General features: G+C 38.0%; 1 protein-coding gene across 6 annotated transcripts in view; it reads right to left on the bottom strand.

Annotated features, from left to right (window-relative positions):
• Sik3 (SIK family kinase 3) overlaps positions 1-15909 on the bottom strand; it is a 242324-nt gene that overhangs the window by 34076 nt on the left and 192339 nt on the right. For all 6 annotated transcript variants that reach the window (XM_047518810.1, XM_047518807.1, XM_047518811.1 and 3 more), the window contains exons 5-6: positions 14956-15080; positions 14375-14498 (exon numbers count right to left, since the gene is read on the bottom strand). In XM_047518810.1, coding sequence (XP_047374766.1) covers positions 14375-14498; positions 14956-15080 — 249 coding nt within the window. The remainder of the gene's footprint in view (positions 1-14374; positions 14499-14955; positions 15081-15909) is intronic.

The raw sequence follows: 15909 nt of genomic DNA on the forward strand, positions 1-15909 counted from the left end.
TCTGCACAATAAATTATACACAGAAACCTACACGTAATTTTTGACTATTCAAAAAGCCAAAGAAGCTTGCCATAGTTTCCCTAAATGTCTACAGGTCCCCGATCAAGAACTGCTGGTTACAAGGCCAATGCCTCAAGGACAAGAGCTTTTATCTTGTCCGCCCTACATAATATCCAAAGGAACAGAAATCTAACACTTTTCATCTGTTGCACAGATGGTAAAATATGACAAAATGCAGAATGTTTGAGTAGCATCATCAATTCCTATTTTATCTGGGTCATGTAGCTCATGAAATTAAATCAATAAGATTTGAATACATTATTCTACATAAACTATGGAAAGGGGGTGAAAATGAAGGGAATAAATTCTCCTGAACCTAAAAACACAGTCAACCACAAGGCAGTGAATTTGAAAGAGTGGAAAGAAGATGGGTCCTCAGATCAAAGGGTGTAAAACAACAGCTTTTCAGATGCCAACAAGTACTCTATTTTAATGTCTAAAATGGTCCCATCCCTTGTTCCCTCCCAAAGGGCAGAGCCTTGAGGCTGAATGAAACTGAAGCACTCTGGGCAATGCAGGAATATGCTGCTCTGCTTGTGTGTGCCAGAAAACCAGCTTCCTTTCGGAGGCTGCTTTCATCTGCTCTGTGTGAGACGCCAAGCGGTCTCTGCAGTGAAAATCACTGTGGGCCCATGAAACTTGATATGCCAACAGAATGTTAACGAGAGGGTGCACAGGGCAGGCCTGCCCCGCTGTGCTGACAGGCACTGATGACTGAGGAGGGAGAGCTCCTGTAATGGGCAGGGTCCTAAAATGGGAATGAAGATCGTCAGTGTGATGCCAGCTAAGCAGGGAACAGCTTTCTTTCTTTCTTGTCTTTAATAACAACTTTCTCAAAGAAGTTGAAAGTATTTGGCTTGAGGAAGGAAAAAATTGACCAACTTTAAATTCACCAAAGATAGTTTCACAGAAGTTCTGCCTCAAGTTTCCAGGGTAGAAAGGAAAAGACATAACAAAGAATTTCCTGACTAAAACTTTGAAAACATGCCACCTGAAGACAGGGTGAAGGGAGCGAGGCTGATTTATCTTGGAGAAGAGAAGGTGTGGGCAGAAATGGGCATGCCGGGTGTCCTTCAAAGTAGATTTGTACTGTGCTGTCCAAGGGCCTGAATTTAGAATAATGAGGAAGTTACAGGTTTGCTGTAGGACGAATCTTTTTAATGATCAGTGCTTATTTGATAAGAGTCCTAAGGATCTGAGGAGAGCCACTTACAGAAGTAAGGGGGGCAGTCCTGCAGGCAAGGCCACACGTGTAGCACAGCTAATTTTACTTATTTTATACATCAGTGTTCTGGGTAAGACTTCACTTGAAAAAGTCAATCCAGAAACAACTAGATAGAATGAACTCCTTGGACACACTACCACCAATTCCAAAAGTCATGTGACTGTGACAAGGGAACCATCTGTCCTATGAAGAAGTAAGCTTACTTTCACTAAAAATGTTTAATCAGAGGTTGGCATTTGAGATGCCATTAGAAGGGCTCCTAGCCTTAGGTCTGAGGAAGACTAACAGTCCTTCAAGGATGGGCCTTGTGGCTTACAGAGGTGTGCGGCCCCAGTGCCTACCAAGATAGTCAACATGGAAGAAGCCCTAACAACTTTAAAATCTTAAAAATCCGTAAGAAAATAGGCGTGCTTCACACTTTAAGCTGGAATAACAGGATACTGCCACTTTACTTAAGATTTAGATGTGGCACTACATGGGGTCAAAAGTGTAATCGGATGATTTTTAATGTTTGGTCTGACATTCTCAGTAATCTTTCCTAAAGCTATCCAGAATAACCTGCACATAGATTAGCAGATGACCACCTGAGTGGGGTACCTACACCTGGGCACAGCTCTAGCACTGAAGTAATGATATAACAAACCCAAACAGTTCTTGGTGACTAAATCTCTTCCAGAAACCCTATGGATTTGACTCAAAGCATAAAGTTCCTTTAGCATGCTGAAAACGTTAAGAGTGAAAGATACACAGAAAACAGTACACACAGGGAAGAAGGGAATGAAAACTTAGAGTAATTCATTCAAAATATGACAATAAAAATTACTAACATTTATTGAGTACTTATATGATAGAATGCTAAACTTTAAGTTAATTCAATTCACACACCAACCCCATTACTATTATTTGTATTTTATAGATAAAAAAATTATAAATGAGCGTTGAAAAACTTGACCAGATAATAAAAGACAGAATCAGGACATAAATCTGGTCAGTCTTACTCCATAGAGTTCTTAACCTAAATAGTACCTAAAATACATTAATTATTGGTGCTTTAAGTAGCATATGTTTATGAAAATAAATCAAAACAATTTAATTCTCACCTCTGACATACTGAATGTCAAGTAACCTCTACAGGTTTCACTCACAGGCCAACTAAGTACCAAATGGGCTAAGTCAATCAATGGTCAGAAACTATGAACTAGCTAGAAAACAGGATTGCATGGGGAATGACAAGTTGGATGAAATAAGAAGGCAGAGACATAAGAACAAAGGGGGGGGGGGCGTCATCCCACTAGTAATTTAATTGGTAAGAACTATATACCATAGAGCAAACTTAGTTCATATACTCTGTCTTTTGCAAGGTAATGAAGACTATGATAGAGGGCTACCAGTCAACAACTGCAGACAAGGAAGAGGCCTAGGCAGAAATTTAGGGAGCTAGATCATGAGCATCTTCAGGCTGGTCCTATGAAGGAGGGAAAGTCATTGTTCCTTAAACGTCTCGTGCAATGCTAATGTAAGGGACTGGCAAAGCCATCATTTTCAGCTCTGTGGCAGAGGAATGGTCTGAAACTGAGTAACAGATTCTTTTTGGCCACATAAAGCTACTTTGAACTGGTGGAAACAGAAGCCATCTGTATGCCAGAAGGCATATGAAGAATGCAAGGAAGAAACAATTACTCAGGAAATGCATGCTTCCTACAGGTGGAGAGAGAAAGTACACCGTCTGGCTTCTCACATGCACTTTCCTGTCAATACTAGGTATGTTCAAAGGTAATTTCAAAGCAGTCGGCCTGAGAGTTCTTCACACTTTTTAATAATGTTTACTTCTTAGTAATGAATTACTTTGAAAGTGATTCAAACTTGAAAGAGGGCTCTATTTTTCTAAATCCCAAAATCCAAAGAGGAAGCAAATTAATTGGCTGTTAAATTTCTAAAACATCTCTTTCCATGGAAAATGAATAACTTTATAAAAAAATTTTCAACAGTTAAATGGCATTTAAGTCTTATCCTTAACCAAGGATACTAGGCAATATACTGCTTGCTTCTGTTTTCATTCACATTGTCCAGTTCAAGTGTGGGTATGGGGGACAACTGACAATATCACAGCAGACAGAACATAACTGATGAATAGTTTGCAATGACAACCTCAGGATAGAGCAGATGGTTTTGACAAGCAAGAGTCTATTCCCTTGTTTTATATTGTCTGGATTTACAGATGTTTGTAACTCAGAGCTGCTTTTTAATGCTGTCTACCTTTTCCAAAAAGGAAAACCACACACAAAATATGTTTTTCTTCATGAAAGGAAAATAAAAGTATGTCATAATATCCTGATCCTTTCAGAATCATGGCTAGAATAATGTAACTGTCTTGCAATGTCATAATCCCTACAGAAATAATTTAAAAGTAAATCAATAAAAAACAGTGTTTTTTTTTTTTGTTTTGTTTTGTTTTTGTTGCTGTTTTTGGCCAAAATACCTTCTTTGGGTAAGAAGCTGGCCAGGGTTAGGAATCCTCACTCTGCTTGTGGAATGCACTCTAGAAATGACATTGTATTAATATACCCAAGGGAACTCTGTCACTGTCAATTACCACTAGGGTGAAATCTATTTTACATGGTCACTTTTTAAAAATCTAAACATTTAATAGACAAATGGTCTTCAAATAAGACATTTGTATGCATAAATAACATACACTGAATGTACCAATTTATAGATACATTCGGCATGCATAAATGTTAAATATAATCATTCAAAATACCGGGGGTTTGTTGTTGTTGCAAAGAAATTTTGTTATATTAGGTACTCCTAGGACAATAGTATTGTAAAAAAATGAGTAAATACATATTTCAAAAAACAACATTATAGAATTTGAATACTTGTACTTTATAAATTTTGTTACACTATTGCTATAAGAGAAATACATTAACACTTCTAAATCTGAAGTTAAGGGATTGATTATTTAAAGTAATAGTTAATGCCACAGTTTTACACAATCAAACAAAACATATGATCTTGAAATTAATTGGGATGGTAATTAGTCTGAACAGCATTTGTTGTACTAAGATTGACTCAAAAATAAGCACTAAGATTAGCTCCTCTAATACAACAGAAATGAGAAAAAAATTGTTGCTTTCAGTTGTTCAGGAAAAAAAAATGGGAGTCCCATACTGGAACATGTTGACCAATTTCTAAAATGGTACTCCAATAGTAAGACAGTGATCACACTAGAAAGTGCAGTGTTCTCGATTTTTTTTTTAAGTCAGGACTTTCTTCACTTTTCTGCTTCTTTTCTCAATCAATAAGCATTTATTAACTGTCAACTGTATGCCAGCGAGGAGTAGCAGTTAGGTTGCATGGGAGAGTTCTTCAAGTTAAATACAAATCTAATCAAATATATTACAAACACATCACTGGTTTCTGTAATGTTATCAGAATATTCTGGAATAGGAAAAAAGTTCCTTATAGCTCTAAATCTTGTGAGATACTTTTGATGACTGAACATAGAGGCCACAGGAGATGGTCTGGAATAATTTAGCTAAAAGAGATGCAGCTGGTAAGAAAAGTTTCTATTAGGAATCAATACACTGATTTTGAGAGGCTTCTTTCAACCTGAGATAGACTGTGAAGAAAATAAGTGTTTGACCAACATATCTCTATTTATTAGAAAAATAATACCTAGTTCTTAAAAATTTCCTTCTTTTTCTCTTTTGGTGCTGGGGACCAAGCCCAGGACCTGGTGCACACTAGGAGTTAATGCTCTACCAGAAAGTTATACCCACAGTCCTCAATTTCTTTATTGTTAATCTGATTTTTTAGGTGCTATAATGCTACCATAATTAAGATTCAGAAATCAAGAGACCCTGCTTAAAGGCTGGAGATGCTCACACTGAGCTCCAGTCCCAAGCTGAAAAGACCCTGGCTTGCTACACTACTGAAGCCTGTCCATTATGCTTCACATTTACCAAGACTTGGTGCTTATACTAAAAGTGTTTTTTCTGAGTCCTAATATCAATCATCATAGTAGAACAAAATTCTGGCTCAGTTTTACTCCAGGGTCGAACACCCAGTATATGCTAGTAATCAGCACTTCCTTTGATAAATTATCAAGATGTAAACAAAGATATTCATTCCAGGACTCTCTTCATACTTGGAACAACTTGCCAGATATGTATTTAGTGAGAACCAAACGACAATCAAAGATGGTTAGATGGTCTCTGAAGTCAGACTGTTATTGTTCAAGTCTCAGGCCTACCACTTATTAGATGTGTGATCTTGGGTATGTTACTTAATCTTATGCTCCAATTTTCTTGTCAATCAAATGACCCATCATATAGCCTACTTTATAAATAGCCTACATTATAGTGCTGTTTTGGACATTGAGTAGTTAATGCAACAGTGCCTTGTACACAGAAAGCACTCAGTAAATGTTAGTTGTTATCCAAACCTCTGAAGTCCTCCTACTGAGAACTTCCTTTCTCTCTTTTTCTACATAGAGCTGCCATAGCAGGAAAAAGTTTGCCTGAAAAGACTAATAATAAATATTTTCTATAATGGTAGGTGGATGCTAAAGGGATGGCTAAAGGAGGCCTGCTTTACACTAGCTTCTTTTTTGACATCACCCTGTTTTCTGCATTCACTGATACGAAAGCATCATGATTCTCTCCCTAGTAGTGAAGTATACCTTAAAAGGTATGAAAGAACTCCTCTGAGGGCACTGTGCCCCTTAGTGTGTTGGCAGGGGTGGGTGAGCTACTTTAATCCCCTGCCCTGTTCTCTCTAAATGAAGTGGCATTAGCTAAGAAAGATGCTGTGTGGTTCTTGATGAGTAAGCCAATCAGGGTAGAGCTGTTTGCTTGTAAGTGGAAGCTTTTTGGCAGTAGCTGCAGGGTACATTCTCCATCAGAACCATTATGTAAGTCTGGGTCTTGCATTCCCAGTGATAAAATGCTTATGCAATATTACAACTAATTAAGTCACAATGAAGTCTAATCAATAAGGACTCAAAAATATTGTCCACAAGAGATCTCTATGCACTTGCTATCACTGCAGTTTTTTTCATTGTAAATTAATTTTCCTTCAGTTAAATAAATGATCTTACTATGTTTGCTAGCAGGTGGTATAATAGGAGAGTAAGGCAAACTAGGCTTTGAGAGGTAAGTAGGAATCCCAGGGTTTTTTCAAAATATGTTGTTACTGAATGAATTTGGTACTCAAAACATTTAAGTTATTGTCTTCTGCTGATGGGACAGAGAGTCAGAAAAAAGCATCTGCTGACACATGTGGTCAGGCACATGTGTCTCAGCTTCTATGACAGCTCAGGAAAATAAATGTTTTCAAGTTAGAGTGACAGTGCTACAAATTTAAAGAGGATTTATCGAAGGCTGAATTGACATACCACCTAGATAATTCTATCATTTGGCTGGGGTTTTTCCTAAGGGAAAATTTCTGGGATGCTCTGAGATGTTTAACCCCAAAAGAGTCTGGACTGAATGCATTTTGCCTGAGACATAGAAAGTCAATTCTACAGAAGATCAAAACACCTCTAAAACTTAGAAGTTACTTGACCTGATCATCTATGCAGTAACCCAAATAACAAAAGCACATAAAACCAATTAGTTTTGTGAATAAGTAATTCAGACCATCAGTGAGTTACTTATCATTTTAACCATATAATACAAAAGTTTAATGTAATATTCCATAGTGATTCTAGTAGTAATTCAGTTTTTTATTAAAAAATATTTACTGCAAATTTATACCCTACTGGGGGCTTTTTGAAGTTTTATGGAAGATATTATTTTACAAAACACAGTACTACTAGCAAGGGGTTTCCATTCTAGCAGGTAATCGAGTAAGACCTGCAAGTAATTATAAGACTGGGCCTTCAATAAATCCTCTTTCAAATTTGTGGCATTGTATTTTAACTTGAAAGCAGACATTTTTAGCATCTCAGGACCCCTACCATGGGAAGCTTGTATCAAACAAATGGAACCAGGCATAAAACGTCTACTAATTGTGAAGATACTTCATTCCACACATTGCTGACAATAAAGAGAAGCTTAGAATTCTCGAATTAACTGTACCCATTGTAGAGCATATCTCCCACATAATTGCATACCCTGGAATTCAACTTGGATAGAAGCAGCTAGATGATAGGGTCTTTCCTCCCTGTCTCTCAAGTGTTAATTTAGAAAACTATATCAGCTCTGCTGGAGTTTCTAGAACTTTATAGCAGAAAATTGGACAAACTCAGCTCAAATCTATGATAACAACCTGAGAAAAGAAAGGATCTTGTTCTTACGGACTTCCCTCGACACATCATCTGCAGAACAGGACAACACTCCTGACAGCTCCTACCTCCACAGGAAGAACTAACTCTTAGGTCTAGCGAGGTACAACTCTGCCCAGAAACAGTAGCAGTTAACAGAAAGAGGACTCAGCAGTCTCTGGGCTTCCTTCACATAAACTTGACACCTCATGGTATTGGAAGGATATCTTAGTTAAGAAAAGAATGAATAACCTTAGGAATTCCTTTTCTCCTCTACTTTTGACAGTATCTTCTGATGGGTCCTAGGATTCAAGCCTATGATACGAGGCAACTCCAAGCACATATATGTTCCTGAGAGCAGGAGAGATCATACTGGTAATACAGTAATACAAAAATGTCAACTCATTTCCTAGACGGGGTTATTTTCTGTACTTAATCTTACAAAAACTTTTGTTCCCAGTTAGGGAATTACTCGTGTGGGTTAAAAGACTGACTACATTTAGGATAATCAGGTTAGCTTTCTCTGAGTCTTTAAGCTTTCACGCTAACTTCTATTATAAATATTAGTTCTTTCTAAGTACTTAATGTAATATGGTTTATGTCTAAGCACTAATAGACAGTGTGGTTGACAGCATGGCTAGCTATTTACCAGGATAAGCTCTCTGAAGCCACCTCTGCTAAGGCTTGAGCAAGAATATTTTGCCATGATCTGAGGGGTGGGGGGTGGAGAGTAGAGGAGATTCAAGCTGCTCACAGGAAATACTGTGGACATTGGAAAAGCAGAGGAAGTGGTTTATTTATCTTGCCCTTTTTTGCAATAGTGTGGTGTAGCAGAACAAACACTGAATTTGAGTAATGACTAAGTTACTTATTACCTATGTGGACTTAGGGAAGTCAACTTCTCTAAACTTCAGCTTCCTAAACTTTATCAGCAAAATGATAAAATAATATATGCTATTACCAATTCAAGAGTATAGTTTTGTTGCTCAAATTAGATCAAGTATAAGAAAATATTTGATAAACTCTCAAATCGTAAAGAAACAAAATTTCTTGATACTACTATTGATATTATATTTGAATAAGAGTGTCCCCTCTGAAGGGGCTTTTGTAGTCAACATTTTAACAAACCTATGCATTAATTCATTCATTTAATAAATATTTATGAGTGCTTACTAGAACTCAGTCACTATCCTAAATCCTAAGAACACAGCAGTGAACAAAATACAAACGCTTAGTATAGTCAACTGATAACAGAAGTCAGAGGTGGGGAGACAAAATATACTGTTAGGTCATTACAAGTGCTATGAAGAAAAAGTAAAGTTATAGAGAAAAATGATGGGGTGGTAAGGAAAGGCCCCTCTGAGGGGACAATAAAACATTTTGAGGGAACAGGAATGTGTGTGCTAGCAAGGCTGAGAAATAGCAAGGATGCCTCTGTGAGTGGAATTCAGAACATAGATGAAGAGTAACAGAAAATGAGATCAAGCTGGGGGCAGCAGTGCACACCTGTAACCCCAGGTACTCAGGAATATCAAAAATTCAGGGTCTTCCTGGGCAAGCTAGCAAGACCCTCTCTTAAAATAGAAAATAAAAAGGGCTGGGGAATGTAGCTTAGTGGTAGAGCACCCCTGGTTCAATCAATCCAGAAAGAAAGAAAAGAGAGAGGCGCAGAGCAGAGAAATGAGATCAAGGAGGGGGTGTCAATCACAGTTGTGCCCTATAGGTTAAAACAATAATGACTTTCAGAAATTTATTCTAAATGTAAATGAAAGTCACTGGGGAGAAGTTGGGGCTGGATTCTGACAGAGATTTACTAAATTTAACTACATGCCAGATACTATGCTGGATTATAGACAACTGTGAAAAAGATGTTTTGTCTGTACTTACTCTAAAGTCTGGTGGGGAAGACAAACAGCAAAGGAATTATAATCTAAAGTATGATAAGTATCATGGCAAGATAAAGTTCAGGGACCTGAAGAATTAGTAGAAAATATCTTGGTTCTTACTTCTATTCCACATATTTTTTTCTAGATTCTATAATACAGGAATGGCAAAATGGGATTGGGGAAGAAAAAAGTATTTGGGGCAGAAGAAGCTGCTCCAGAAAACATGACATTGAGAGAACTAGAAGAAAATTAGGATGACTGGTTGTTGATGGGAGTTGATGTTGAAGAGAAAGGTAGGAGCCAGCATATAAAGGTATTTTTATGCCACTTTTTTTCAAGCAGCAGTCGTAAGATCAGTTTATGAAGTTGTAATCAGCATTTTTAATTGAAAAAATAAAACATACCATAGTGTACTGCATACAGTAATAGTAAACTTTGCTTTTTAAAAAATACTTTTGTTCATTTGCATGCACATATGTTCTAGGTCACTGTATAAGGTACATTTTTGTTATAGCCATTGTAAAAATGTTTGAATGTCAGTGTTTTAGATGTATGAAGGAGAAAACCTTAGGGCAGTGGTAAATCAGTGAAACGTTTTAAGCTGGAAAATGGTATGATCAGATTTGTGTGTGTGTGGCATGTTTTGTTTTTATATTTGCATTTTGAAAAGATTACTCATGCGGCAATGTGGAGAAAGAATTAGAAAGGGACAAAACTAGAGCCAGAAATCCATATAGCTGACTGTTGTTTAATTTAGGCAAGAGAGAGTGTACTAAGGAAGTACAGAAAAAAAAAAGAAAGATAAGTAAAAAGGAGACAAAAGAAAAGACAATGAAAATGTAACTTTAAAAGCTTTATGCTCTCATTCCACATACCTCTCCTCCCAGTCCTGTCATCACTCCCCATATTAGTTCTTCTCCCAGGCCTGTCACTCCCAAATTACTAGGAAATTTATAAATCTTAGAGTTACCATAAATTCACTCACTTAGGAAAATTATTTTGTGCACTATTAATTAGCCTATGATATAAATAAATTAAGCAAAAAGAGATACTATGTTTTAAGAAACCTATAATTTGGGGTATGTTCCAGTGCTATTTACTGATCAGATAGTGGAGACCACATCAACCTAAGGATCCTGAGAATGACCAGATCACCAGACTTCCTGTGATCAGCAGACACCATGACCACCTCTCTCACTAAGTTTCCTTTAAAAGAAGAGCCTGAGAACCCCCAAAGCATCTCTCATTCTTGAGATGGTCCACATTCTCCCTTGAGTGTGTTCTTTGCTTTCTGAAATAAATCTCTGGGTCTTAAGAGCTAACCCATCCTTAGATTCATTTCTGCAATGTTTGTCAAGAACCTCACAACTGGAGGATGTGGTATCTTGGAAGAAATGAGAAAAAATTGTTTCAGAAGGTAAAGAGAGACTTTAAAATGAAGTAAAAGTCCCAAATAAAAAGTGGGTAATCCCAGCTACACAGAGGATTGAGGCAGGAAGATGGCTTGAGTCCCAAAATTTGAGGCCAACATGGACAACACAGCAAGATTTATTAAAAAAAAAAAAAAAAAAGAAGTAGGCAGAAGGCCTGAAGAGACACCTTACAAAAGAAGTGCAGATGGCAAGTAAGAATCAACTTGGGAGACTGAGGCAAGAGGATACCAAGGTCAAGGCTAGCCTGGGCAACTTAGCAAGACTTTGTCTCAAAATATAAAAAAGGGGATGGGAGGCATGATAGAGCAATTGCCTGGCATGTGCAAGGCTAAACAAAACAAACAAAAATTAAAAAACAAAACAAAACAATGATATATCAATATATGCCTAATCAGAGTGAAAAAAATCCAAAATGCTAACATCACCAAAGCTGGTGAGGGTATGAAGCAACAGGAACTCTCATGCTCTGAAAAATGGTATAGCTACTTTGGAAGACAGTTTGTCAGATTATTACAAAACTAACATACTCTTACCATATGGCCCCATAACCATGCTCGTTGGTATTTACCCAAATGAGTTGAAAATTTATGTCCACACAAAAACCTGCACAAGAATGTTACAGCAAATTCATTCCTAATTATCAAAACTAGGAAGCAACTAAGACCTCCATTAGTAGGTGACAGGATAAACTGTGGTTCACCTAGACATTCAGCACTAAAAAGAAATGAGCTATCTAGCCATAAAAAGACATGGATGAAACTAATGTGCACATTACTAAGTGAAAGAAGTCAATCTGAAAATGCTATATACCGTATGTTTCCAAATATGTGGCATTCTGGAAAAGAGAGAGTAAAAGAATAAGTGACGGTGACAGGGTTGGGAGATGCATAGGCAAAGAACAGAGGATTTTTAGGGCAGCAAAATTACTCTGTATGATACTATACTGGTGGACACATGTCATTATGCATTTGTCAAAACCCACAGCACATGCCACATGCAATGAACCCTAATGTACACTATGGACTTTGGATGATAATTCTGCATCAAAGTAGGTCCATCAGTTGTAACAAAGGTACCACAGTGCTCGAGGAAGTTGACTTAAGGGGAAGCTGTGGGGGGTGGGGATGGAAGGGTATAAGGAAACTCCATACCTTCTGTTCAGTCTTGCTGTGAACCCGTAACTGCTCTAAAATATAAAATCCATTTTAAAAGGTAAGGAATGGTGAAGCACTAAATACTGCTGGGAAGACAGTAAAATGAAACTGAAGCTAGGCAGTTGATTAATGACAAGATCACTGGTGACACAGGCCAGAGCAATCTCTTGGAACACCTCTCTGCTTCCTTTTATATTAAAACTGGAGAGATATGTGACTACTTCCTTTCTCCATTTTCCTTCCACCCTCTTCTGTTGTATCCGCATGACTTAGCCTTTTGTTCCTACTGCTTCACCGAAACTACTTCAAGTCCAATAGTCCCCACACGTCTAAATCCAACATTTGTCTCCAGTCCTCTTGCTTGACTCGGCAGCGCCGTTCCCCACGGCTCCTCAGTCCCTTCTCCATTTTCTTCCTCTGTTTTTTAAAGACAAGCAGACCCTGGCTTTCCTCACTAGCCACTCTTATGAACCATCTTCACCTTTCTAATCTCTACACATTGATATGATACAGAGATTAGTCCTTGGACCCTTCCCTTCTCTATAACTACTGCCTAAAAAGTGATCTCACCTGATAGCATTAAATATCATCTGTACATTGATGATTCTCAAATGTACTAGTCTAGAACTCTCTCCCAAACGTAACTGCTATGCAAAATCTCAATTTAGATGTCAAATGGGCACATCAAACTTGATATGTCTAAAACAGTGCATGTCACTGTATGAAACTATAATGGTGTATGGTATTATTGCATCACATTATAATATAATGGTAACCACATGTTCCCATCTTTGCATGTTATACCCCAGTTCGGGAACTAACCACCAATAGCTGTCATCTGGATTATTTTAAGTTTCCTTCTAACTGGTCTCCTTCCTTCAGCCATCATACTTTTGACCTACTGGCAATATAGCAACCATAGCAATAATATTTTTAAAGTCACACTAAAGGCTGAGATGTAGCTTATTGGTTCAGCACTTGCCTAGTGTGTACAAAGCCCTGGGTTCAATCCCCAGCACTGCAGAATAAATAGGTAAATAAATAAAATAAAAAGTCACTATAAAATTATTTCAACTTTTTTGTATGTCTGAAAAATTTCATAATAAAACTGGAGGAAAAAAAAAACAGGTCAGATTACATTTTTCCTCTATCAAAATCCTCCAATAGTTTGCATTTCACTCAGAAAGAAAGCAAAGTCTTTACGTGAATTAACCAGGTGGTAAAATTTAGCTCCATCTTACCTCTCTGGTCTCTTCTGCCTCCTGGCTGTCACCCTTTCCTTTAGAGCACACAGGCCTCCTTCCTGTTACTCCAGTACTCAGGCATGTTCCCTCCACTGGGGCCGGTACACCTACAAAGCCCCCGGCCAGGGACACTCTTCTGCAGACTCCATAGCCTAAGTTGTTACCTTCTTTCAGTATTTACTTTTCCCCACCATACCTTTTCAAATGACCTCCCACCCACCATCCCACATTCCTCTATTTCATTTTTCTCACAGAATTTTTCATTCTCTAATATACAACTAAGTCATCCATTCTAAGGCAACTTAAAGTTAAATCTAGTTCATGTTTCACCTACTTATTCTAAAATGCAAATCCCATGTGCTTATGCTTTGCTGCCAACTCAGGGGACATATGTTCTTCCTTAAAATGAAAAGAGATGATTAAGCAAAGTACACTACTTTCTATATTGTCTCTAAAATATTCTCTTATATGCATATAGATGGAGAAAAAAACTAGATTCTGGTATCTGGTATCTGTTTCCAATGTTAAAATTTTCCAAGAGCTACTTACCCTACTACCCACTCATTTAAAAAATATTTTTTATGAGAGTCTGGAAGATGAGTCTTATAAAAGTAGGAAACGAAGTAGTAGAAGATTAAAATACAAAGCATGCTTTTCTTTAGCATTTAAAACCACATTTCAATGGGGCCCTAACAAATGGAAGCCCTGTATTATAATGAAAAGGGAGTGAGGTGGGAGAACAGAGGTGAGACAGTCGTATTTACTATATTGCCTACTGACTCTTTATATATATTATCTTATATAATCCTTATAGTAATACCCCTCCCAAAAATCTCAGCCAATTTGTAGATGAGGAAGCTAAAGCTTGGACACACCTAGTAATGTGTAGAGCTCAGATTCAAACACAGGAAAGGATATCTGATGCCAATGAAGGTATACTGTGTTCCTACCAAACCTTACTTCTTGGAGGCAATAGGACAGCAAATGAGCTAAGAAAGGTTGTTAAATGGGACATTTACATTCTATCACTAGATTCCTGGAATAATTTTGCATGTCTGACCTTCCATGAATCCCATCACAGCTGTGTACTGGCAGCTCCCTTACCTGTGGACATAAAAAATGGGATGCGGAACTTTCCACTCAGCACCCGGGCCCGCAGATTCTGCAGTGTGCTCCCATCAAATGGTAGGGCACCGCACACAAGCACATAGAGGACGACTCCAAGACTCTGCATCCCAAACAGACAGTATGTACGATTAATTGCATCAATTAATAAAAGAGAAATAAAAGAGGTCATTATGGTATGTGTGCTAAGAGGATGGTGAGGCATACACAAGATTATGCAACCAACTTTTTTTGTTTTTATGACAGATAATAAGGGGCACTGTCAAGACCAACCATCTTCAGAATAGTCAACATTATTCTCTGCCTCTAGATCTGAATTTGGGGTAACATCCCAAACTTTTCTCAGTGCTTATTCTCTAGGGATAAGGCAAAGCAATAACATAAAGAATCTCTGTTCTTGACAAGGATGCCCATCCACACGGAGCCCCGGGGATCTTTTGCAGATGGTGGAACAGGTGATCTTGCTCTTCATTCATGTGCAGAATTATATGTCCTCCAGAAGGAGGAGAGTGCTACCCAGTGATGGGGTGGATGGGGTGGAAGAGAAGGCAGCTACTTACCCAGATGTCCACTTTGGGCCCATCATACTCCTTTCCTTCAAAGAGTTCTGGTGCAGCATAGGGAGGACTGCCACACCAGGTCTTCAGCAGCTGCCCAGGAGTGAAGAGGTTACTGAAGCCGAAATCTAGAAAGGCAAATGGACGTAACTCATGTCATCACAACCCAGCAAGACTAGTCTCTTGTCACTAGTGCAAAGGTCCCAAATCATTAAGTTTGAATATCAAATGCAAAAAGAGAACCTTTAGAAATGGTTAGAACCTTTAGAAGTGGTTATGTAAACAACCACTTGAACTTAAAAATAAAACAGTGAAATAGAAATACAGATGAGCTGGAATGCAAAAGGTATCTGGTTAACTAAAGCAAAAATGATTGATTAATGTCAACAAGAACAACACAGATCCCTTCATAAACCTAGGCAGAGTGAGGTGGGTGGTACTTACACCTTTGAGAATAAAAATGATATTGAATGTTTAGACTTCTTCAAAATCAAAATCATGGAAGCCTTCTCAGTTGGACCACACATTTCATATTATTTCTATTTCTTATGACCAACGTAACACAACATATGACCATTTAAAAATTGCACAGTGACATTATCATTGTTAAGGAGGCTGAATTAAAATGAAGAATATGTTAGGCATGGTGGTGCACACCTGTGAATTACAGAGACTCAGTAGGCTGAGGCAGGAAGATCACAAGCTCCAGGTCAGCCTCAGCAACTTAGCCAGACCCTGCCTCAAAATTTTAAAAAAGTGGGAGAGTGCTGGGGGCTGTAGCTCAGGTGTAAAGTGCCCCTGGGTTCAGTCTCAGAACGGTGGTGGCGGGGGGGATATGTAACTTACTTATAAAGTGAACCAAGAACACTTACATTTTAACTTCAATTCTTTTGTGTTTCAGTACCTCCCCCCACTTTGTTTTCTCTCCTTACTATTTTAAGGAGAGATGGGAGGTAG

The sequence above is a fragment of the Sciurus carolinensis genome, chromosome 11 (genome assembly GCF_902686445.1).
Source record: "Sciurus carolinensis chromosome 11, mSciCar1.2, whole genome shotgun sequence".
In the NCBI taxonomy this organism is placed as follows: Eukaryota; Metazoa; Chordata; class Mammalia; order Rodentia; family Sciuridae; genus Sciurus; species Sciurus carolinensis.